Source organism: Bos taurus, chromosome 2 (assembly GCF_002263795.3).
Source record: "Bos taurus isolate L1 Dominette 01449 registration number 42190680 breed Hereford chromosome 2, ARS-UCD2.0, whole genome shotgun sequence".
NCBI classification, from domain to species: Eukaryota; Metazoa; Chordata; class Mammalia; order Artiodactyla; family Bovidae; genus Bos; species Bos taurus.
In genome coordinates, this window is record NC_037329.1 from 421,799 (window position 1) to 445,797 (window position 23,999).

At 41.6% G+C, this 23,999-nt stretch overlaps 1 protein-coding gene and 1 pseudogene across 4 annotated transcripts in view; one reads left to right on the forward strand and one right to left on the reverse strand.

The window, feature by feature from the left end:
* Window positions 1–2,619: 2,619 nt before the first annotated feature.
* Window positions 2,620–23,999, reverse strand: part of OCA2 (OCA2 melanosomal transmembrane protein) — a 280,525-nt gene continuing 259,145 nt past the window's right edge. For 3 of the 4 annotated variants that reach the window (XM_059877646.1, XM_024979497.2, XM_024979496.2), the window contains 3 exons: window positions 20,414–20,507; window positions 4,229–4,322; window positions 2,620–3,355 (listed from right to left, as the gene is read on the reverse strand). In XM_059877646.1, the coding sequence (XP_059733629.1) occupies window positions 3,271–3,355; window positions 4,229–4,322; window positions 20,414–20,507 (273 nt within the window). In that variant the 3' untranslated portion in view covers window positions 2,620–3,270. Of the gene's footprint in view, window positions 3,356–4,228; window positions 4,323–20,413; window positions 20,508–23,999 lie in introns of those variants that run through there. The other variant, XM_059877649.1, reaches the window with a different exon arrangement.
* On the forward strand, window positions 21,687–22,541 carry LOC783772 (heterochromatin protein 1-beta-like pseudogene; annotated as a pseudogene).

Consider the following 23,999-nt stretch of genomic DNA (forward strand, 5'->3'; position numbering starts at 1 on the left):
AGGTGGAGGTGATGGAATTCCAGCTGAACTATTTCAAATCCTAAAAGATGATGTTGTTAAAGTGTTGCACTGAAAATGCCAGAAAATTTGGAAACTCAGTAGTAGCCACAGAACTGGAAAAGGCCATTGTTCATTCCAATCCCAAAGAAAGGCAATGCCAAAGAATGCTCAAACTACCATACAATTGCACTCATTTCACATGCTAGCAAGGTAATGCTCAAAATCCTTCAAGCTGGGCTTTAGCAGTTAAATAGACAACTTTCAGATATACTAGCTGGATTTAGAAAAGGTAAAGGAACCAGAGACCAAATTGCCAACATCCACTGGATCATAGAAAAGGCAAAGGAATTCCAAAAAAAAAAATGCATCTACTTCTGCTTCAGTGACAACACTTAGACATGACAACATTTAACTTACATGCAGAATACATCAGCGAAATACCCGTCATGATGAATCTCAAGCTGGAATCAAGATTGCCAGGAGAAATATCAAAAACCTCAGATATGCAGATGACACCACTCTAATGGGAGAAACTGAAGAGGAACCTAAGAGCCTCTTAGTGAAGATGAAAGAAGAGGGTGAAAAATTAACATTCAACATTCAAAAAACTAAGATTATGGCATCTGATCTATCACTTCATGGCAAATAGATGGGGAAATAATAGAAACAGTGACATATTTTATTTTCTTGGGCTCCAAAATCACTGCAGATGGTGACTGCAGTCATAAAATTAAAAGGTGCTTGCTCCTCGGAAGAAAAGCTATGACAAACCTAGACAGCATATTAAAAAGCAGAAAAATCACTTTGCGGACAAAGGTCTGTATAGTCAAAGCTATGGTTTTCCTGTAGTCATGTACAGATGTGAGGGTTAGGCCATAAGATGGCTGAGTGCCGAAGAATTGATGCTTTTGAACTGTGGTATTGGAGAAGACTTTTGAGAGTCCTTTGGACTGCAAGGAGATCAAATCAGTCAATCCTAAAGGAAATCAACCTTGAATATCCATTAGAAGGACTGATATTGAAGCTGAAGCTCCAATACTTCAGCCACCTGATGTGAAGAACTGACTCATTGGAAAAGACCCTGATGCCGGGAAAGATTGAGGGCAGGAGGAGAAGGGGGCAACAGAGGATGAGCTGTTTGGATGGCATCACCAACTCAATGTATATGAGTTTGAGCAAACCCTGGGAGATACTGAAGGACAGGGAAGCTTGGCATGATGCATTTCAATGGGTTGCAAATAGTCAGACACCTCTTAGCAACTGAACAAGCACAATAACAGTAATTTATACATTGATGAAAAGAGATTTTCTTTTCTAGTATTAATTTTCTGCAATTCTCAGTGACCCAAAATGACCTCTAGAGTAGCAGCCTACAGAGGTCAAACGGTGGATGCATTCTTGGTCTAAGCTTATATAATACTTGATTCTGTGGAGTAGTAGACCCATCTTGAGGTTATTTCCCCAGCTCCAGAATGAGTCCTGGGATAGATAATATGATAAATAACTGTGAGATTCTCCAAATTTGTTCTCTTTTATATTAGGGAGCTTTCCATACATACCAAAATAGTAAAACCAAAAAAGTACACCATCTCAATTTTTCATTTCTCAATGGAAAATTTAAAGGCTAATATCAAGGTGATTTAAAATTACCCTGCAAAGTGAGAGACAAATTATTGCACTAATCACACACAGAAATTAAAAAGTACAATTCTTGGAGGTCTACTTTCAATCTTGTAGGAATCATATAACACATTGGAGAAGCTACTTCATTACCAGATGACCTCCTGAAGCTGCAAATGTTGAGGGACACTCAAGCAAATAAAGGTCCTTCAGCAGGCCTAGCTGTCAAGCAAGCTGCCTTGCCAATTGGGCCTTCTGCAATGGCATAGCACATTGAAGCAGTCCCAGTGTCTCTGGCTGACCTCAATGGGGAAATCACAATGCAGAGCATGAATGGTTGGATAAGGTCCATACTCTCCCATTCTGACTACTAGTCTTCACTGTAAAAGCAGCTCTTGGCTGCTACTGGGCCCTGCTACAGATCAAAGACCTTGTGGGAAACATTGCCACCAGGCAAAGTTGAACTGTGTGCTGTAAACCAAATATCCTCTAACCAACTGATCCATAAAGTTAGGCATGCACATTGTCTTCTGTTATGTGGTATTTAGGAGACTGGGGCCCAAGATCTGCAAGGCACACACAAATTTCAGGAGAAAGTGGTTCCAATTCCCATGTTAGTTGTGTCTGTTGCTTGGCCACCTGTCCCTCCACCCTTGCCTGCACATGGCCTTAATCTGGATAGAGGTGCCTCTCAAACCTGTACATAGCTACTAATGCAACTCAAGAAGGACATGATCTTCATATGCAGTAGAAGAACACTCTATCTGAATTCAGACTGTAAACGTGTGTCCCCATCATTCTTGGACCTTCAGGGTTTATGCATGAGGCATCACAACAATGTTTAACTCTGTCATTTCAACATTCATAGAAAAGCCATTTGTTCCTTCAGTGCTGTCTCCTTCTATCATTATGAAACAGGATTTAATAGGTACTGGATCGTTTACCTATTAATTCTGGAGACAGTATCAGGAGAATTGACAAACTTGATAGAAAATCTGGTGGCACTTTCATTGTTTCTTTTATTGCAGACATGAACACTTTTTTCATTTGCTGAAGAACAAAAATGATGGACAGAGCTAAGTATCTTCCATCTGCCCATTCAGATCTACTTTCCTTCTACTCGTGCTGTATCCACAGAAGCAGACCTATATGGACAACATCAATAGTTTCTCTACTGAAAACTAAGAGACTAACAAATTCTAAGACCTTTTATCAAGGGGCAGTATGTTTTAAATACATTTAATGTTGCCTTACAAATTGTATGCCCTTCCCAAGAAGGGTATGCATTCAGAGTATAAACAATTTGAATTATTATTTTAACATAAAAAGTGATTGCGTGAAGGAAACCAGTCACCTCAGGAGAAGTGACATTTAAACAACACAAGCCTTTTGTGTCTTTTCCTGTAGAACAGAGCAAGATATATATTGAAATATACACATTTTCCTATAGTAGAATCTTGGGTAAGTTATCTCGTATTTATCACAGTTTGCCAGCTTCACTCAAATAAGAATGTGGATAGCAAAGGTCTCCATTCCAGAGCACCCCCATCGTAAGCACCATTTTTTCTCCAAAGAGTGGTTTTGCGGCAGTTTTCTACTGACATTGATGATGGGTCAAGCTTCCCTTAGTCTTCATACATTGTATATCTACTAATTCCATCCCATCACGATATGAGCAACAAGGAGGTAACACATCCCAACCATGCAGGAGACAACCATCATTGGAAAGCCCAGCCTGAAACACAGAGAAGTGGATTATGGTATCTGGTGTCTGGAGAGTACCGTGAGATCTGAATTTATAATTATGTTATTGTGAAAGAGTGTGGCCTTGAGAGCTTTATATATCCATAAAGGTAATTGTCTCTTATTTCTAGAAATAAAAAGTTGGGTTCAGCTTAGATGATGTGGATGCATGCCTCCATGAGATAGCCACCACTGTATCACCCAAATAAATTTCAGTTCATTTTGGCAGCACTATTTTACAGGCACCACCAATGACTATTTTACCCAGTTCCTGCATCCGAATTGCAGTGGTGCCATAAAAAAAAACAAGCATGCAGGGGCTGGGACCCCAGAGCAAACCCAGCTCCCTCAGAGCAGATTCTCCTTTGCAGGAGCTGGCATGAGCTGTACTCCCCCATCCAGGGACTCCTCTCTGTGCTATGTTCCTGAGAGGCACCTGCTCCCAGGCTTCCCCCAGTCTTCAGTATTCCTGGATCCTTTCAATCATGAATTTTTTCACTAGGTAATGCCATGAAGGATGTCAAACTCTCATTATGCACCCTCATTCTGGACAGTCAAGGCATAAATCCCCATTGGAATGTTCAAAAGAACAACATAAAATACCAATGTCTTGCTGATTATTAAAACATACTTATATTAAATATGTGTGGCTTATTTTTAATTACTTAAGCTTAGGGACTATATCGGAGAAGGCAATGGCACCTCACTCCAGTACTCTTGCCTGGAAAATCCTATGGATGAAGGAGCCTGGTAGGCTGCAGTCCATGGGGTCGCTAAGAGTCGGACACGACTGAAGTGACTTAGCAGCAGCAGGGACTATATAAATTTAGACTATATAGAAAATTTTAATAAATGTTTGAAGCACCTGAAAAACTCCATGAAAGAGAATCCATATCCATGCTGCTCTGCAATTCCTGCACAAACCACATTTGCTGATGCTCCAATCAGTGTCCCGTTACCTAGAATCAAAATTCAAAAAATAAAATAAAATCTCAGTTCATCCTGGAGATAGACTTCTATTCTCTTTTGTTCTGTAATACTTGAACCATCTCACAGGCTTTTGATTTGATGATTACAGTTTATTATGAAAGTGATTGCTTTTGTGAATATCTGCAGGGAACACAAAAAAATCAGCCAACAGAAGATAAATTCACTGCTTGCAAGTATTCATTTTTGAATAGGGCTATTGTTGTTGATGATGCTAAAGCTGAAACTCCAGTACTTTGGCCACCTCATGCGAAGAGTTCACTCACTGGAAAAGACTCTGATGCTGGGAGGGATTGGGGGCAGGAGGAGAAGGGGACGACAGAGGATGAGACGGCTGGATGGCATCGTTGACTCGATGGACATGAGTCTCAGTGAACTCTGGGAGTTGGTGATGGACAGGGAGGCCTGGCGTGCTGCGATTCATGGGGTCGCAAAGAGTCGGACACTACTGAGCGACTGATCTGATCTGATTGTTGTTGAATGTGATAGGAAAGAAGAAATGCTAGGGAGAACTAGCAAGTCACCATGCCATGGTGGCATATATCTTCCAGAGGAAATGAAAGTAGAGTCAACATAAGAAATGCAAGGAGGTTCTCATCTCAAATGAAAACCACCACCTTTAGGACTCCAGGTCAGGACATGTACCAGGAAATCCTTTGTGTGTATGGAAAGATGGATGTAAGCAACCAGGATAATATGATGCTTCTCTGGGTGGGCCTTTTTGACAGAATGCATGATCTTCAGGAGACTAACATGCACACACATACACAAGTGTGGCCTCAGTGAGGGATGTAACTCAAGCCTGACACCAACAGAGAGATGAGATCACGGAAGGGTAGAATCTACTAGGTGAACACCTTTGGGATCTTTTATCCACTAACCACAGAGGTCAGTGTTTGGGGATGGGTGCAGAACCCAGGCTAAGCCAAGTTAGTTCGGTTCTGGCATTGTGCATCGCTGAGGACTATGAATTGTGAAACACAAATCTGCAACTGCCAACAGCCCTTATTGGCCTGAGGGGTAACTTTTTAATACTGGACAGCAGAGCAGGAGGGCAAGGATCAAGGAAGCTGTGCCCCAAGGTGCTGTTGGCCCAGAACTCCACACTGGAATATGGAGGATGGAGAGAAGTAAGGAATAAATAATAAGCTGTGTCACCTATGAGGTTTATCCTGTCCCCCCTCCACTTACTCCTTATACTGTCCTGAAATATACATAGGCATCCAACACAACTACCAGGTCCATAGGCAGGCAGGGCAAAGGCTCACAAAGTTTTACTTCACTCTTTCTGCTTTTATTCCATATAAGAGTTCAACCTAGTTTCCATGAAAACTCCTGAAATAGCACACCACATCCATTTACATGCTTGCTCTAAGGATTAAATATATTTGACATGTCAATAATATAAGACTTTGGATCTTAAGAGCTTAATAAAAATATTCAGGGTCTCCTCAGAGCTCTGAACCCCACAAGCCCAAGCCCAAGCCCCAGTCTGCTGTGCTCACCATGTTTCTGATGGTCTGTTTCATGACAATCCTCCTGTTCCTCAGTGTAATTCAAAGTGTATGGACCCACCCAGAATTTTAGGAAGGGTGCAATAGAGGTGGGAGGTCAGGAGGGGAATGCCCATCACCAAGGGGAGAGGGATAGCTGCCCCATAGCAGGGGAGGGCATGGCAGACCAACATTCAAACTGCTTGGACAGGACAGATTTTAGGGTGGCAACAAAGGAGGCATAGACCCTGGGTGGTGGACAGTCCAGACTATAAGATGTTGCCTTGTTCCAGGTAGTAAAATGATGACACCCCCTAGCCCCATAGAGAAGCCTACACCTTAGTCCTCAGAACATGTGCTTATGTCATTATGTTACTATGTATGGCAAGAAGGTCTTTGCAGAAGTATTTCAGGTTATAGATCTTGAGATGTGGGATTACTCTGAGTTATCTGAGTGGGCACAACTGACTCACATGAACCCTTAAAAGTAGAGAACTTTCTCAAGCTAGAAGCAGAAGAGAAGCCGCAGAGGAAGAGTCATAGAGATCCTGGAGACTCCAGGGAGCTGCAGCAATACAGCGGTAGGAGAGATCATAGAGGAGAGCTGGAGGGAGCCCAGGGTAGAGTTTGAGAGATCCAAGGGGGTGGAAGAATTCCCACCATGAGACTTCCATATAACATTGCTGGTTCTGAGATTTAGGTCCAAAGGCCATAACCAGAGAGGCCTCTAGGAGTTAAGGGCAGCCTCAGCTGACAGCCAGCAAGGGATGGGATATCCAGTCTTACACATCCAAGGAACTGGATTCTGCCAACAACCTGAATGAGTCTGGAAGCTGCTGCTGCTGCTGCTAAGTCGCATCAGTCGTGTCCGACTCTGTGCGACCCCATAGACGGAAGCCCACCAGGCTCCCCCATCCCTGGGATTCTCCAGGCAAGAACACTGGAGTGGGCTGCCATTTCCTTCTCCAATGCATGAAAGTGAAAAGTGAAAGTCAAGTCGTTCAGTCGTGTCCGACTCTTAGCGACCCCATAGACTGCAGCCTACCAGGCTCCTGCATCCACGGGATTTTCCAGGCAAGAGTACTGGAGTGGGGTGCCATTGCCTTCTCCAAGTTTGGAAGTAGACCCATCCTAAAAGTCCCCAAAGTTTATCTATTTTTTACGACCAGAACTGAGTCTGGATTACCATCTTAGTTCTGAGATCTGCCTTGGCTCCCACATTCCCCCGACCCCAGACTTCCATTAGCTTCTTCCTAACTGCCTAACCCTAGGCAGGCTCTCCCTCTCACCCTAGCAGGTCATTCCGCATGGAAATCGGCTCATATTCTTCAGGGGCTCACAGGAAGCCTGTTACCAAAGACACGGCACAATGTAGGAGATGTGCAGCGGGCTTGAGATCAGACAGGCAGAGAGAAAATGCTCAGAGGGTTGAGCACTGAGATCCTCAGTGTCCCCATGAAGAAAGCCAGGCACGGAGAAGCAACATGCTGACATGCAAATGTTCCTCAGAGGGCCTTGCCAGCCTCCATCACAGAGCACACACCTCAGTAGCTGAGTAGCATCTGCTTTGCATCCCAAAAATTGCTACTCCAGGATTTAACATTGAGAACTCTCCTTCTGGACAAAAGAGAATTTCACACATAATTCAGGGTCACATTCAAGAACTTGAGTGAGCTCTAAAAAATAAAAGGCAACACTTTCTTTCTCTCATGTTAAGGATTAATATTCGAAAAATACTCTTTTTGGATCAAAATGGTGGAGTAGGACATGGAACTCACCTCCCCCAGCAAACACATCAAAAATACATCTACATGTAGAACGAATTTCACAGAAAACCAACTGAAAGCTAACACGAGATCTCTTACACAACTGAAGCAGCAGGAATGATTCCCATGTAACCGAGCAGGACGGGGGAAAGGCATTGGAATGAGCCTGGCACCTCTGGAAGGAAGTTGTAAAAGAGGAAAGGTCCACACAGGTGGTCCCTCCCCCTGGGAACCCCCCCTTTCCTTCATAGAGGTCTTCTAGGACAGGAGGGGCATGAACTCTACTTGCAAGGAGTGCATGTGTATCAGCTGCTGTACATGTATCAGTTGCTACCTCATGCCACTTCCCACCCCAAAAAGGCACTGGGCAGGGTTTCTAATGTGCCCTGCCCAGCTAGGCAATGAAACACAGGCTTCAACAGAAGGACCCTGAGAGAGAATATGGTCTAGTTCCAGAGGGCTTGGAGTGTAGTCCAGGCCAAAACTCAGAGTCCATCATTAGCACACACAGAGCTGGGCATAAGTCTGCCATAGGAGCACCACCATTAGCACATGCAGGTTAGAGGATAAGTGCCCACAGGAACGTTACTGTCAGCATGCTCACAGCACTGCACAGCTCCGGTGTTGACAGGCTTGTGACCTTGACCATGGCAAATTTGGCAGCAGTGGACTTTGTTTATGCATAAAGCAGCTGGTTGGTGGCATCACAGAATCACTTATCTACCATGGAGAGTCCCTACAGTGTGGTACAAAGTAATTCCTTTCCCAGTAGGAGCCCTTCAGTTCTGCCCACCTCCAGTACAGCTTAGAGCTAGATCTGGAATAGACAGGTCCTGGAGAGTCCCACCACAGAGGCAGCCTAGGCCCCAGTGGGAAGACCAGCAGTCACAAAACCTTGCCCCCCAGCAACAGCCTAGCAAGAGGTCTGGGATGAATACAACAGAGCAAGAGACACAACCTTGGGCTGCTTCTGGCAGAACTGCAAATGGCTGCACGGGTGGCATATAGACTTGATGTGCACATACAGGGCTCACTCCCCTCGTGCTGACCTCCTTAGGAACAGAGCGCACACTTCAGGGCAATAAAGCCACATGGAACACAACTCTCAGTGCTTCTACTCCAACTGGAAAACAGACCCTCTTCCATGGAAATAACTGTCATGGAACAGAATACAGAAAAACGAATGAAAAGAAATGAAGACACAACATTGTTTGTTTGGTGCATTTCACCAACGTTTGAATAATAGGGATCCCAGAAGACAAAGGTAAAGAGAAAGGGCCTAAGAAAATATTGAAGAGATTATAGTCCAAAAATTCCATACAATGTGAAAGGAAACATCACACAAGACCAGGAAATGAAGATACAGGATAAATCCAAGGAGGAACATACCAGAACACATATTAATTAAACTCAGAAAAACTAAATACAATGAAAAAATATTAAAAGCAACAAATAAAATATAAGGGAATTCCTATAAAGCTATCAGCTGAATTTTCATCAGAAACTCTGCAGGCCAGAAGGGAGTGGCATGATATATTCAGAGTGATGTAAGGGGAAAACCTACAACCTAGAATATTCTACCCAGAAAAGTTATTACTCAAATTCAAGGGAGAAATAAAAAAAAAAAAAAAAACTTTAAAGACAAGCAGAAGCCAAGAGAATTCAGCACCACCAAGGCAAGGAGCTTCTCTAGGCAGGGAAAAAAGGCCACAACTAGAAACAAGAAATCACAAATAGGAAAGCTCACCAGTAAAAGCAAAAAGCCAGAAATCAGCCATACACAAATATAATATCAAAACCAGGAACTATGAAGAAAGTACAAATATAGGAAATGGGAACTCCATTTAAAAATAAGAAACCAGTAACTTAACACACATATATAACATAAATACACACACACACACACACACACACACACATATGTATGTATCAGTCAGTTCAGTTGCTCAGTCATGTCCAACTCTTTGTGATTCCAAGGCTTCCCGGTCTATCACCAACTCCGGGACCTTGCTCAAATGCATGTCGGTGGTACCACTGAATCATCTCATCCTCTGTTGTATCCTTCTCCTCCCACCTTCAATCTTCCCCAGTATCAGGGTCTTTTCCAATGAGTCAGTTCTTCGCATCAGGTGGCCAAAGTATTGGAGTTTCAGCTTCAGCATCAGTCCTTCCAATGTATATTCAGGTCTGATTTTCTTTAAGATTGACTGGTTTGATCTCCTTGCAGTTCAAGGGACTCTCAAGAGTCTTCTGCAGCACCACAGTTCAAAAGCATCAATTCTTTGGCCATCAGCTTTGATTATGATACAACTCTCATATCCATACATGACCACAGGAAAAACCATAGCCTTGACTAGACGGACCTTTGTCAGCAAAGTAATGTCTCTGCTTTGTAATATGCTGTCTAGGTTGGTCATAGCTTTTCTTCCAAGAAGCAAGCATCTTTTAATTTCAGGGCTGCAGTGACCACCTGCAGTGATTTTGGAGCCCCAAAAAATAGTCTCTCACTGTTTCCGTTGTTTCCCCATCTATTTGCCATTGTGTGATGGGACTAGATGCCATGATCTTTGTTTTCTGAATATTGAATTTTAAGCCAGTTTTTCCTTTCTCCTCTTTCACTTTCATCAGTAGGCTCTTCAGTTCCTCTTTGCTTTCTGCCATAAGGGTAATGTCATCTGCATATCTGAGGTTATTGATATTTCTCCCTGAAACCTTGATTCCAACTTGTGCTTCATCCAGTCTGGCATTTCATGTGATGTACCCTGCATGTAAGTTAAATAAGCAGGGTGACACTATACAGCCTTGATGCACTCCTTTCCCAATTTGGAACCAGTGTGTGTGTGTGTGTGTGTGTGTGTGTGTGTGTGTGGAGAGAGAGAGAAAAGAATGAAAAGAAATGAGTATACACATACTGCTATAGCAAAATCTTACAGGAAATGCAAACAAAAAACTATGGTAGAAACACATACATAAAGGAAAAAGCAACTCAAATACAATACTAAACAACATTAAAGATGGTCATCAAACCACAAGAGAAAAGAACAAAAAAGGAACAGAAGAAAAAAAAAACAAACAAACCAAAAACCATTGAAAAAATAAAAATAAGAACATAGATATCGATAATTACCGTAAGTGTAAATGGATTAAATGTTCCAACCAAAAGACTGTCTAAAAGGGATATAACAAAGACCATTATATAGGCTATCTATAAGAGACACACTTCAGGCCTATGGAAACAGACTGAAAGTGAGGGGATGGAAAAAGATATTCCAGGCAAATGGAAATCAAAAGAGGGTTGGAATACCAATATTCGTATCAGAAAAATAAAATAGACTTTAAAATAAAGACTGTTACAAGAGACAGGAAGGACACACATAATTATTATGGAATCAATCCAGGAAGAAGATAAAATAGTGGGAAATATATATGCACACAACACAGGAGCATATCTATAGATAAGGCAACACTAACAGTCATAAAAGGGCAAATTGACAGTAACACAATAATAGGGGATTTGAGAGTTTCACATATGTCAAGGGACAGATCACTCAGACAGAAAATTAATTTTTAAAAAACCCAAGCCTTAAATGACATATTAGACCAGATAGATGTAATAGATAGACTTAATTTATAGGAAATTCCATCCAAAAGCAGCAAAATATAGTCAAGTGTACACAAAACATTCTCCAGGATAGATATCATCTGGATCACAAATCAATCTTTGGTAAATTGAAGAAGATAGAAATCATATAGAGCATCTTCTCTGACCAAAACGCTATGAGATCAGAAATCAATTAAAGGGAGAAAACCTGTTAAAAACACAAACACTTTGAGGCTATACATATGTTAAGTAAGTAAGTGTTAGTGGCTCGGTTGTACCTGACTCTTTGCGACCCCATGGACTGAAGCCCACCAGGCTCCTGTGTCCATGAGATTTTCCAGGCAAGGATACTGGGGTGTGTTGCCATTTCCTTCTCCAGGGGATCTTCCCAACCCAGGGGTCGAACCTGGGTCTCCTGTACTGCAGGCAGATTTTTTACTGACTGAGCTACAAGGGAAGCCCCAATACACATGCTATTAAACTACAAATGGATCATTAAAGAAATCAATCAAATCAACTATATGTCAATAAAAAAAAATTTTTTTAAGCTAAAAAAAGAGGGGGGGGGCGGAGAAGATGGCAGAGATCGGCTGCTCTCCACAAATACATTAAAAAAAAAAAAAAAACTCATCAAAATATGGAATAACTCCTACAGAGCAATTTCTAAATGACCACAGAAGACCCCAGGCCTCCAAAAAGGCAAGCTAATTTCCCTGGAATGAGGTAGGACAAAAGAAACACATTAAAAAAAGAAAGACAGAGGACTTCAAGACAGGAGTTTGTGCCCCCAGGGAGGGAAGGAGTCATGAAGGAGGAAGTTTCCACACACTAGGAAATCCCCTTTCAGGTGGGACCAAGAGGAAGCTGTGGAACCTCAGAGTGCCATGTAGCAGTGGGGCTCAGAAGACAAAATACACAGAAAGCTGCCCAACAGAGCTTCTCAGCCCATAAGCAGCTCACAAGCCTAAGCCCAGACCAGAGGGTAGGGTGGGGAACCGGGATGAGTGGCTAAGAATCTTGGCCTGCAGCAGAGGGTGGATCCCGGGCCAGAGGCTGAGTAAAGATCCCAGGGAGAGGTAGGGGGCTAGCGGCTATGAGGATACACTGAGAGGGCTACTAAAACAAGGCTGAGGAAATAGACATGACTAGCATTGCCAAAGCCAGGAGGGGTGCTACAGGCAGCAGACAAAACACCATGGATGTGGTCCTGATCCCAGATGTTGCAGCTACCTCCAGGCTATAAGCAGGTACAAGTTACTTCCCGCAACTTGCTGGGAGCTTTAACAGCTGAGGTCTTTCTAGGGAACCACAAACTGTGCCCCTTTCCTCTGGAAGAACTCACAATCTATCTTAGACTGTAACTATATCCAACAGAGCAGAACAGCCACGCTCCAGCACAACACATATGTGGCTGTCACACCCTCCCCTTTCTCGAGCCCAAGAGAGTGAAAGAGTCCTAATGAGCCTTGATCTTTGTCCCCTCATGTCCAGGTGGGGAACAGACTGGGGACCTCAGGGGCAACTGTGAACATTAGGAGCAACTGCAAGTTGGAATAAGGCCATATCTGAGATTGAATTAACCCCATGCTGCCCAAAACAGGTCAAAAGACCTTCCTAGAAACATTAGAGGACTTTGGTATAAGCCTTGCTGGGTGTTCTGGGCTGCAGAGTGTTGCCCTCACCAAGAGTACTGGAAACTTGTTTTTTGTGCTGTGTGGCTTGTGAGGTCTTGGAGCTTCAGTATGCATTGAGCCTGGACCCCTGAGATGAGAGACCCAATCCCAATCCCACCAGAGAACTCATGACCTCAGGGAACATTAATAGATGAGGGTCCTCCCAAAGGCCTCCATCTCAACACCAAAACCAAGCCCACCCAAAGGCCAGCAAGCACCAGTGCCCAGATACCCCACACAATCCTTCAATAAAACAGAAACACAACAGTGCACACTAGCAGACAGGCTGCCAAAAGCCATATCTAACCCATAGACACCCCAAAACCTACTTCTAGACACAGTGCTGCCCTTCAGAGAGAGAAGACCCATCTCCATCAATGAGAACAGATCATCAAAACAGAAAATTAATAAGGAAACACAAACATTAAATGAAACATAAGACCAAATGGACCTAATTGATAACTTCAGGACTTTTCATCCAAATACAGAAGAATACACTTCCTTCTAAAGTGTAGATGGAACATTCTCCAGGATAGATCACATCTTGGGTCACAAATCAAGCCTCAGTAAACTTAAGAAAAGTGAAATCATATCAAGCATCTTTTCTGACCAAGATGCTATGAAACTAGATGTCAAATACAGGGGGAAAAACTGTAAAAAACACAAATACATTGAGATTAAACAATACATTTACATTTAATGAATAGGTTACTGAAGAAATAAGAAAATTTTTTAAATTCCTGGAAACAACTAACAACAAAAACATGACAATCCAAAACCTATGAGATGCAGCAAAAGCAGTTCTAAGAGGGAAGTTTATAACAATACTATCCTATCCCAAGAAACAAGAAAAACATCACATAGCTGCTAAAAAAAAACAAAACAAACAAACAAACAAAAAAAAAACCTGAGTGGAAAGAAAGAGATCATAAAGATCAGAGCAGAAATAAATGAAAAAGAAAGGAAGGAAACAATAGTAAAGATTAATGAAACTAAAAGCTTGTTCTATGAGAAGATCAAATTTGACAAACCAATAGCCAGACTCATCAAGCAAAAAAGGGAGAAAGCCAAATCAACAAGATTAGGAATGAAAAAGCAGCAGTTACAACAGACAATGCAAAAATACAAAGGACAATAAGAGACTACTATGAGCAACTATATGCTAATAAAATGGAAAACATAGAGAAAATGGACAGATTCTTAGAAAAGTTCAACTTTCCATGAGTGAATCAGGAAGAAACAGAAATTATGAAAAGCCAATTACAAACAATCAAATCAAAACTGTGATGAAAAAAATTTCCCCAAAACAAAAGCCCAGGGCCTGATGGCTTCACAGGTGAATTCTTTCAAACATTTAAAGAAGAGCTAATACCTATCCTTCTAAAACTCTTCCAAAAGAACAGAAGAGGAGGGAATATTTTCAAACTAATTCTACAAGGTATCACGCTGATTCCAAAGACATCACAAAAAAAGAAAATTACAGGCCAATATCACAATGAACATGATGCAAAAATCCTCAACAAAATTCTAGCAAACAAAATTTTTAATGTGTTCATTAAAAAGATCATGTACCATGATCAAGTCGGGTTTATTTCAGGGATGAAGGATTCTTCAATATATGCAAGTCTATCACAACATTATTAATAAGTTAAAAGATAAAAACCATATGATTATTTCAATAGATTCTGAGAAAGCTGTTGACAAAATTCAACACCCATTTATGATAAAACTCTCCAGAAAGTAGGCATAGAAGGAATATACCTCAACATAATAAAAGCCATATAAGACAAACCCACAGCAAACATTATCCTCAATAGCAAAAATTTGAAAACATTTCCTCTAAAATCAGTAACAAGACATGGCTGCCCTCTCTCACCACTACTATTCAAAATAATTCTGGAGGTCCTAGCAACAGCAATTAGAGAAGAAAAGGAAATGAAAGGAATCCAGATTGGAAAAGAAGTAAAACTTTCACTGTTTGCAGATGACATGATCCTCTACATAGAAAGCCCTAAAGAAGCCACCAGAAAATTACTAGAGCTAAGCAATGAATATAGTAAAGTCACAGGATATAAAATTAACACAGAGAAATTCCTTGCATTCCTATATGCTAACAATGCAAGATCAGAAAAGGAAATTAAGTAAACAATCCTATCCACCATTGCAATGAAAAGAATAAAATACTTAGGAATAAATTTACCTAAAGACACAAAAGACCTGTATATAGAAAATTACAAAACATTGATGAAAGAAACCAAAGATTACACAAATAGATGGAGAAATATACCATATTCTTGGACTGGAAAAGTCAATATAGTGAAAATGAGTATACTACTCAAAGCAATCTATCGATTCAATGTAATCCCTATCAAACTACCAACAGTATTTTTCACAGAACTAAAACAAATAATTTCACAATTTGTATGGAAACACAAAAGGCCCCAAATAGCCAAAGCAATCTTGAGAAAGAAGAATGGAACTGGAGGAATCAATCTTCCTGACTTCAGATTATACTACAAAGCTACAGTCATCGAGATAGTATGGTATTGGCACAAAGACAGAGATATAGATCAGTTGAACAAAATAGAAAGTCTGGAGATAAATCCACACACCTATGTACACCTTATCTTTGACAAAGGAGGCAAAAAATATACAATGGAGAAAAGACAGTATCTTCAACAAGTGGTGCTGGGAAAATGGTCAACTACATGTAAAAGAATGAAACTAGAACACTTTCTAATACCATACACAAAAATAAACTCAAAATGGATAAAGACTTAAATGTAAGATCAGAAACTGTAAAATTATTTGAAGAAAACATAGGCAGAACACACTCTGACACAAATCACAACAAGATCCTGTATGACCTACCTCCCAGCATAATGGAAATAAAAATAAATATAAATAAATGGGACCTAATTAAACTTAAAGGCTTTTGCACAATGAAGGAAACTATAAGCAAGGTGAAAAGGCAGCCTTCAGAAAATGAGAAAACAAAGCAAATGAAACAACCAACAAAGAATTAATCTCCAAAATATACAAGCAGCTCATGCAACTCAATACCAGAAAACAAACACCCAATCAAAAACTGGGCAAAAGACCTAAACAGATATTTCTCCAAAGACGACATATAGATGGCTAATAAACACATGAAAAGATGTTCAACATCACTCACTATCAGAGAAATGCAAATCGAAACGACAATGAAGTATCATCTCACAATGGTCAGAAACGACCATCATCGAAAAGTCTACAAACAATAAATGGAGAGGGTGTGGAGAAAAGGGAACTCTCTTGCACTGTTTGTTGGAAGGCAAACTGGTACAGCCACTATGGAGAAAAGTGTGGAGATTCCTTAAAAAACTGGGAATACAACTGTTCTATGACCCAGCAATCCCACTGCTCAGTATATACATTGAGGAAACCAAAATTGAAACAGACACATATACCACAATGTTAATCGCAGCACTATTTACACTAGCTAGGAAATGGAAGCCACCTAGATGTCCATCAGCAGATGAATGGATAAGGAAGTTGTGATACATATACACAGCAGAATACTACTCAGCTATAAAAGGAACGCATTTGAGTCAGTTCTAATGAGGTGGATGAACCTAGAGCCTATTATACAGAGTGAAGTAAGTGAGAAAGAGAAAGACAACTGATATATATTAATGCATATATATGGAATCTAGCAGAGAAGGCAATGGCACCCCACTCCAGTACTCTTGTCTGGAGAATCCCATGGATGGAGAAGTCTGGTGGGCTGCAGTCCATGGGGTCGCTAAGAGTTGGACACGACTGAGCGACTTCCCTTTCACTTTTCACTTTCATGCATTGGAGAAGGAAATGGCAACCCACTCCAGTGTTCTTGCCTGGAGAATCCCAGGGACGGCGGAGCCTGGTGGGCTGCCGTCTCTGGGGTCGCACAGAGTCGGACATGACTGAAGCGACTTAGCAGCAGCAGCAGCAGCAGCATGGAATCTAGAAGGATGGTCCTGATGATCCTATGTACAGAAGGAGACACAGCAGACATAAAGAACAGACTTCTGGACCCAGTGGGAGAAGGAGAGGGTTAGAATAGCACTGAAACATGTACATTACCATATGTAGAATGGATGACCAGTGTGAGTTGGACGCATGAAGCAGGGCACCCAGGACCAGTGTTCTGTGACAACCTGGAGGCATGGGGTAAGGAGGGGTGTGGGAGGGGGGTTCAGGATGGGGTGGACGCGTGTATGCCTATGGCTGATTCGTGTTGATCTATGCCAAAAGCCATCACAATATTGTAATTATCCTCCAATTAAAATATATAAATATATTTTTAAAAGAAAATACATACATTCAGCAAAAAAATAAAATCTACAACAATAAATGCTGGAGATGGTGTGGAGGAAAGAGAACCCTCTTGCACTGTTAGTGGGAATATAAACTTATCAGCCACTATGGAAGACAGTATGGAGATTCCTTAACAAACGAGGAAGAAAATGACCATATGACCCAACAATCCTACTACTGGGCATATACCCAGGGAAAACCAGAATTTAAAAAGCAACATGTACCTCAACGTTCATTGAAGCACTATTTAAAATAGCTGGGACATGGAAGCAACCTAGATGTCCATCAACAGATGAATGATTAAAGAAGCTATGGTACATATATAAAATATTACTGGAATATTACTCAGTCATAAAAAGGAAAGCATTTGAGCCAGTTCTAATGAGGTGGGTGAACCTAGAGCCTATTATACAGAGTGAAGTAAGTCAGAAATAGAAAACAAATATGGTATATTAACACATATATATGGAATCTAGAAAGATGGTACTGATGAACCTATCTGCAGGTCCGCAGTGGAGACAAAGACATAGAGAACAGAATTGTGGGCACAGGAAAGGAAGGAAGGAGAGGGTGGAATGAATGGAGAGAGTAGCATGGAACTATATACACTACCATATGTAAAATAGATAGCCTGTAGGAATTTTCTATATGACACAGGGAACTCAAATATGAGCTCTGTGACAATTTAGAGAGGTGGGATGGGGTGGGAGGTGGGAAGGGGGTTCATAAGAGGGGGGACATATGTACTCTTATGGTTGTGCATGTTGATGTATGGCAGAAACCAACACAATTTTGTAAAGCAATTATCCTTCAATTAAAAATATATAAATTTTAAAAAGAGTCTCAATCACCAAATGTTTAATCATATTTTGGGTTATTAGCCATGTAAGTGGTCCATGTTAACTTCTTTCCTTGATAATCCCCTCTATTCTATTCATTCTACATGTTCTGGGTGAATAAGAACCAGTCGAGGAGGCTTCTTATTCTTTGAGAAGCAGCCCAAAACTTCCCTCTCTGGAGAGCCATTCCTGACTTTCCTCCAGCCTCCATGGTGCTCCCTGAGCACTCTATGTACATGGCCATGAGAGGATCCATTTATATTGCAATCCTAACTTAGGTGACTGTCTCCCCACTCAGGAAGACAATGTCACCATATAAAAGTAGAAGATGCTCAATAAGGTTTAATGAACAAAATTCCACACAGTGGACATATTTCCTGGTGTCTCTGGATTCTGTTTCTATCACTGATATTAAATGTGGTTGTGAATGCAGTTGATTAAATGTGGTTGTGAATGCAGGTGTTGCTTTTCGTGCTGCTGATCTCAGATGGGGACCATTTTAACAAGTCTAAACTCAGAATTTGAGTCCTCAGTCGCTGAATTAGGTGAACTAGCTGTCTCCAGATTATAACAACTTCATTGAATGGCATTAGTCCCCCTCTATAAACTTGAAGATACACTAAAAACAAAGTTGTTGATTTAATAGTTAAAGACCAATCAAAGAACAAAGAAAGATAGATTATCTAAGCATACCTGGAAGCAAAAACAAAAATTTTAAAGGTATCTATTGTGTTTGTCTAAGATTTTTCACAATCCTCTTGTGTTCCCAAAGATGATTAGGTCTCCTTCCAAATACAATCACATCCAAACCCCCGTGTTTACTCACCAGAGGTTAGTCTCTCCTGACGCTTCTTCTAATTGACTTTTTAATGTCTCCAAAAGACAAAACACTCTCTCAGCCCAAGAAAAAACTTTAAAAAATTTTTCTTATTATTATTACATTAAAGTCTCTACTTCTTAGCTCACACATTCATCACTTTACCCACCATCACCCACAACACACATTCCTTAAAAGAGGGAATAAGAAGTTGCCACTAAGGATGGTTTCTGATTCAAAATCTGCTTCTAAACCTAAGCCACTAAGCCACATCTGCATGCAGTGTGAGAAGACATTAACTTTGAGATGTCAGTAATGACCATCCTCAAGCCACAGGCTTAGAATGTCAGGGGCAGTTCTGCAGAGAATGGAAAGTAACACACTTTGCAGAGAAACTGAGTAGGGCTAGAACTCGCCAGTCAAAGGTGAAGATAGGTTTCCACTTAGGAAATCATGAACTATTCTTACTTTACTTATTCTTACTTTACTTTCAATTTGGCATTCATTAATCATCACTTCACAGACTGGTTCCAAATAGGAAAAGGAGTACATCAAGGTTGTATATTGTCACCCTGCTTATTTAACTTCTATGCAGAGTACATCATGAGAAACATTGGGCTGGAAGAAGCACAAGCTGGAATCAGGATTGCCAGGAGAAATGTCAATGAACTCAGATATGCAGATAACACCACCCTTATGGCAGAAAGTGAAGAGGAGCCTCCTGATGCTCCTAAAAAGCCTCTTAATGAAAGTGAAAGAGGAGAGTGAAAAAGTTGGCTTAAAGCTCAACATTCAGAAAACTAAGATCATGGCATCTGGTCCCATCACTTCATGGGAAACAGATGGGGAAACAGTGGAAACAGTGTCAGACTTTATTTTGGGGGGCTCCAAAATCACTTCAGATGGTGATTGCAGCCATGAAATTAAAAGACGCTTACTCCTTGGAAGGAAACTTATGACCAACCTAGATAGCATATTCAAAAGCAGAGACATTACTTTGCCAACAAAGGTCCGTCTAGTCAAGGCCATGGTTTTTCCAGTGGTCATGTATGGATGCAAGAGTTGGACTGTGAGGAAAGCTGAACACTGAAGAATTGATGCTTTTGAACTGTGGTGTTGGAGAAGACTCTTGAGAGTCCCTTGGACTGCAAGGACATCCAACCAGTCCATTCTAAAGGAGATCAGCCCTGGGATTTCTTTGGAGGGAATGATGCTAAAGCTGAAACTCCAGTACTTTGGCCACCTCATGAGAAGAGTCGACTCATTGGAAAAGACTCTGATGCTGAGAGGGATTGGGGGCAGGAGGAGAAGGGGACGACAGAGGATGAGATGGCTGGATGGCATCACTGACTCGATGGATGTGAGTCTGAGTGAACTCTGGGAGTTGGTGATGGACAGGGAGGCCTGGCATGCTGCAATTCATGGGGTTGCAAAGAGTTGGACACGACTGAGCAACTGAACTAAACTGAACTGAATCATCACTTCAGGCTCACCATAGTGTCTGGGGGCCCTCCCTCAAATCCAATACCCGCTTACCTCCCAGACAGGAACCAAGGGCCAGGGCATACATGAGTGGTGGAGCAGGCAGGCTGACCTCAGGGTCTCTGCTCAGGTTTAGGAGCACGGGAATCTGTGGAGGAAAAGACACTTACCTCATGTCCATGAAAGCCCAGAGGAGTTACCCATTCTGTGACCAACTTGCAAAATCCAAAGCATTTTTTTAGCACTCAAACTGAACAGAGCACAGGACGTTCAAAAGGAAACCTAAGCAAACTTTAGAATCAAAAAACTTGAGCTTGAGCCTATGATTAAGTCTTTGTTTCCAGCCACATGACCAACTGGTCCTCCTCTTCAGCTGCCCCAAGCAATTGTGGATCCTACATGGGGTGAAGTTGCATAGAATCTCACACAGTGCTTGGGACTAAAACATCTAACCAGTATATATTAGCCCTGAAGTGGACCACTTCCTACATTAACTCTATGAATACATCATCTTATTTCATTCTCAAACATCCTCCAGGTGTGATTGCTATTCCCTCAATCGATAGATTGGACATCAAGACTTGGAGAGATGCAGATCTTTTAAATAGCCAAGCTAGACTTGATTTCTGGTTCCAAACTGCATGCAGGTAAACCTTTCTCTGAGAAATTTGTGTTCCATAAACAGGCCCCCTTTTGACTCATGCTGATAATGAAGCCCAGAAGAACACATAATCTCTGGGCCTGTTTCCAGTATGCTCGGGAGATATTGTTCCATGTTATCACTGGTAGATACCTCAGCCCATTAGAATTTAAAGAGGGGCCCCTGGACCTTCTGCCTTGGGGCAGTTGCCTTGTATGGACCTCTGTAAAGAGCATGAGGAGGAGGGCTCCAACAGTAACACATCTGGAAAGGACTACCCAAAATCACAGACAGCAAAAAACCATGTGCATGCATGCAAGTTCGCTTCAGTCATATTTGACTGTGCAATCCTACGGACTGTAGCCTGCCAGGCTCCTCTATCCATGGGACTCTCTAGGCAAGAATATCGGCATGGGTTGCTTTTTCCTTCTCCAGGGGATCTTCCTGAGCCAAGGATTGGACCCACGTCTCTGGCTTGGCAGGTGGGTTGTTTACCAATAAGCCACCTGGGAAGTCCTCCTATCAAAAATTACTTTAGAGGGCAAAGAGCGCGAGAAGATGGAGAGGGTAGGGCGGCGAGTCCGGAGCCAGAGATTGAAGCGATTTGGGATGGGCCGAGCATTTGCGCGTCGCCCTTCAGCCTGAGCAGACCAAGACAATGCTACCAGCGTCATCCTTTATACCAGAAAGCTGGCGGGCACTATGGGGAAAAAACAAAACAAGAAGAAAGTGGAGGAGGTGCTAGAAGAAAAGGAAGAAGAATATGTGGTGGAAAAAGTTCTAGACCGTCGAGTGGTAAAGGCCAAAGTGGAGTATCTCCTAAAGTGGAAGGGGTTCTCAGATGAGGATAACACATGGGAACCAGAAGAGAACCTGGATTGCCCTGACCTCATTGCTGAGTTTCTGCAGTCACAGAAAACAGCACACGAGACAGATAAATCAGAGGGAGGCAAACGCAAAGCTGATTCTGATTCGGAAGATAAGGGGGAGGAGAACAAACCAAAGAAGAAGAAAGAAGAGTCAGAAAAGCCTCGAAGCTTTGCCCGGGGTTTGGAACCAGAGAGGATTATTGGAGCTACGGACTCCAGTGGAGAACTCATGTTCCTAATGAAATGGAAGAACTCTGATGAGGCTGATCTGGTCCCTGCCAAGGAAGCCAATGTCAAGTGCCCGCAGGTTGTCATATCCTTCTATGAGGAAAGGCTGACGTGGCATTCTTACCCCTCAGAGGATGATGACAAAAAAGATGATAAGAATTAACTTTCTTGAATACCAGCCCCTGTCACATCTGACTGTGGGTTTCAAGTGGGGAAAGAAGGAGTTCTCCTTGTCTTGACACCATAAAGGTGGCTTGAGAAGATGTCCTTTGAAGAGCCAGTATAGTTTCTGTGCCCTACAGCAGCCCAAGGGCTTCAAAACCGTTCCATGCTGTACAGTTTGCACACCCATCCCGGTGGAGGGGAAGGAGGGTCAGTGTTTCAAGGCAACCCGTTCTGAACTTTGCTTTAAAAAAAAGCAAAGGGCCTTCTATGAAGGACAAAACGCAGAATGGGATGTGGGAGAGCAAGAGGTACTGTAGATCTTCAAAGATCATCTCAACCCACACAGCCTTCTTCCCGATAGTGTTAACTCTGCATTTTTACAGCGTAGCATGTGTGTAGTTTTTGGCTATTACTGGTGTATTATTTGGGGTGGGTGGGGTGGAGTGGGAAAGGAGGGAGATGGGTTAGGATCATTTTTGTTAAAATTTGGGGAAACGGTGAAACAAAGGAAAGAACAACTAATGATGATTGGGTTCTGTGTCCAGAATATTGTATCCTTTCAAAAAATGTCATTGGCAACCTAAATGAGGACTGTGAGAGACTGTTTAAAATCTGTGAATGCCTGAAACTTAGAAGCCAAGGTATTCCCTGCCTGAGCTTAATGCTGTTCCCAACAAAGGAATAAGAAGCTACCAAAGCTGCCATTTGGGGGATGGAAACTGGTTGAGGAGGATAAGTCTTACTGGAGTGTATACACAGGCAGATCATTCTGTCTTAGAGGTGCTACTCATGAAACTGACAAGAAGACCCTTTCTTTTCCTATTGTGAAGTTACAAATATCAGCTTCTCCATCCAAGCCACTGGTGAAGTATTTAGGGAAGGGCAGAGAGTGGTATAGGAGGTAAGTGAGTAGGGAAAGACAAGGGCCGGTGCTCATAGGGTGGAAAACTCTTGGAGCCTCTGTTTTTTGAACTTTGAAACCATTGGTGGCAGGGTTCAGTCACTGACAGCACAAGTTCAAGAGTTGAATGATTTCAAAAGCCCTGGTCTCAGGAGAAGATAAATATTCATACTGGGGCAGTGGTTCACTTTAAAACAAAACAAATTTTTTAATCCTAAGAACTAACTAAAATCCAAAACGCTGTCTTGAGTCATGAGATCCATCAGTTGTTGACATCATCTTGATCTGCATCTAGAACTCCATTGTAATTTTTAGGCCTGTGTTAGGTTTTTGTGAAAAGTTGTTTAAATGTAAACTTCATATCAACACTGTCAGTTTTTTGTCTTAATAAAACTATATAGATTTATTTTAAAAATTACTTTAAATATAAATGGATTAAATTCTCCAATCAAAAGGCACAGAGTGACTGAAGGAATTGAAAAAAAAAAAAAAAGACCCAACTATATGCTACCACAGGACATATATTGGCTCAAAGTAGAGTGATGGGAAAAGATATCCATACAAGTAGAAAGAGAGCAGAAGTAGCTTTTTCATATCAGACAAGAGACTTTAAGTAAAAAATGGTTAGGAGACAAAAAAAGCCATTATATAAGGGGTCAATTCATCCATAGATTATTACAATTGTGAATATATCTGTACCCTACAACAGAGTACATAATTATATAAAGCAAATATTAAGAAATCAGTGTATTTCAATACTTTATTTTAATCAATAAACAGATCATCCAGACAGAAAATCAACGAGGAACTATGGACCTGAACTACACTTTTAAATAA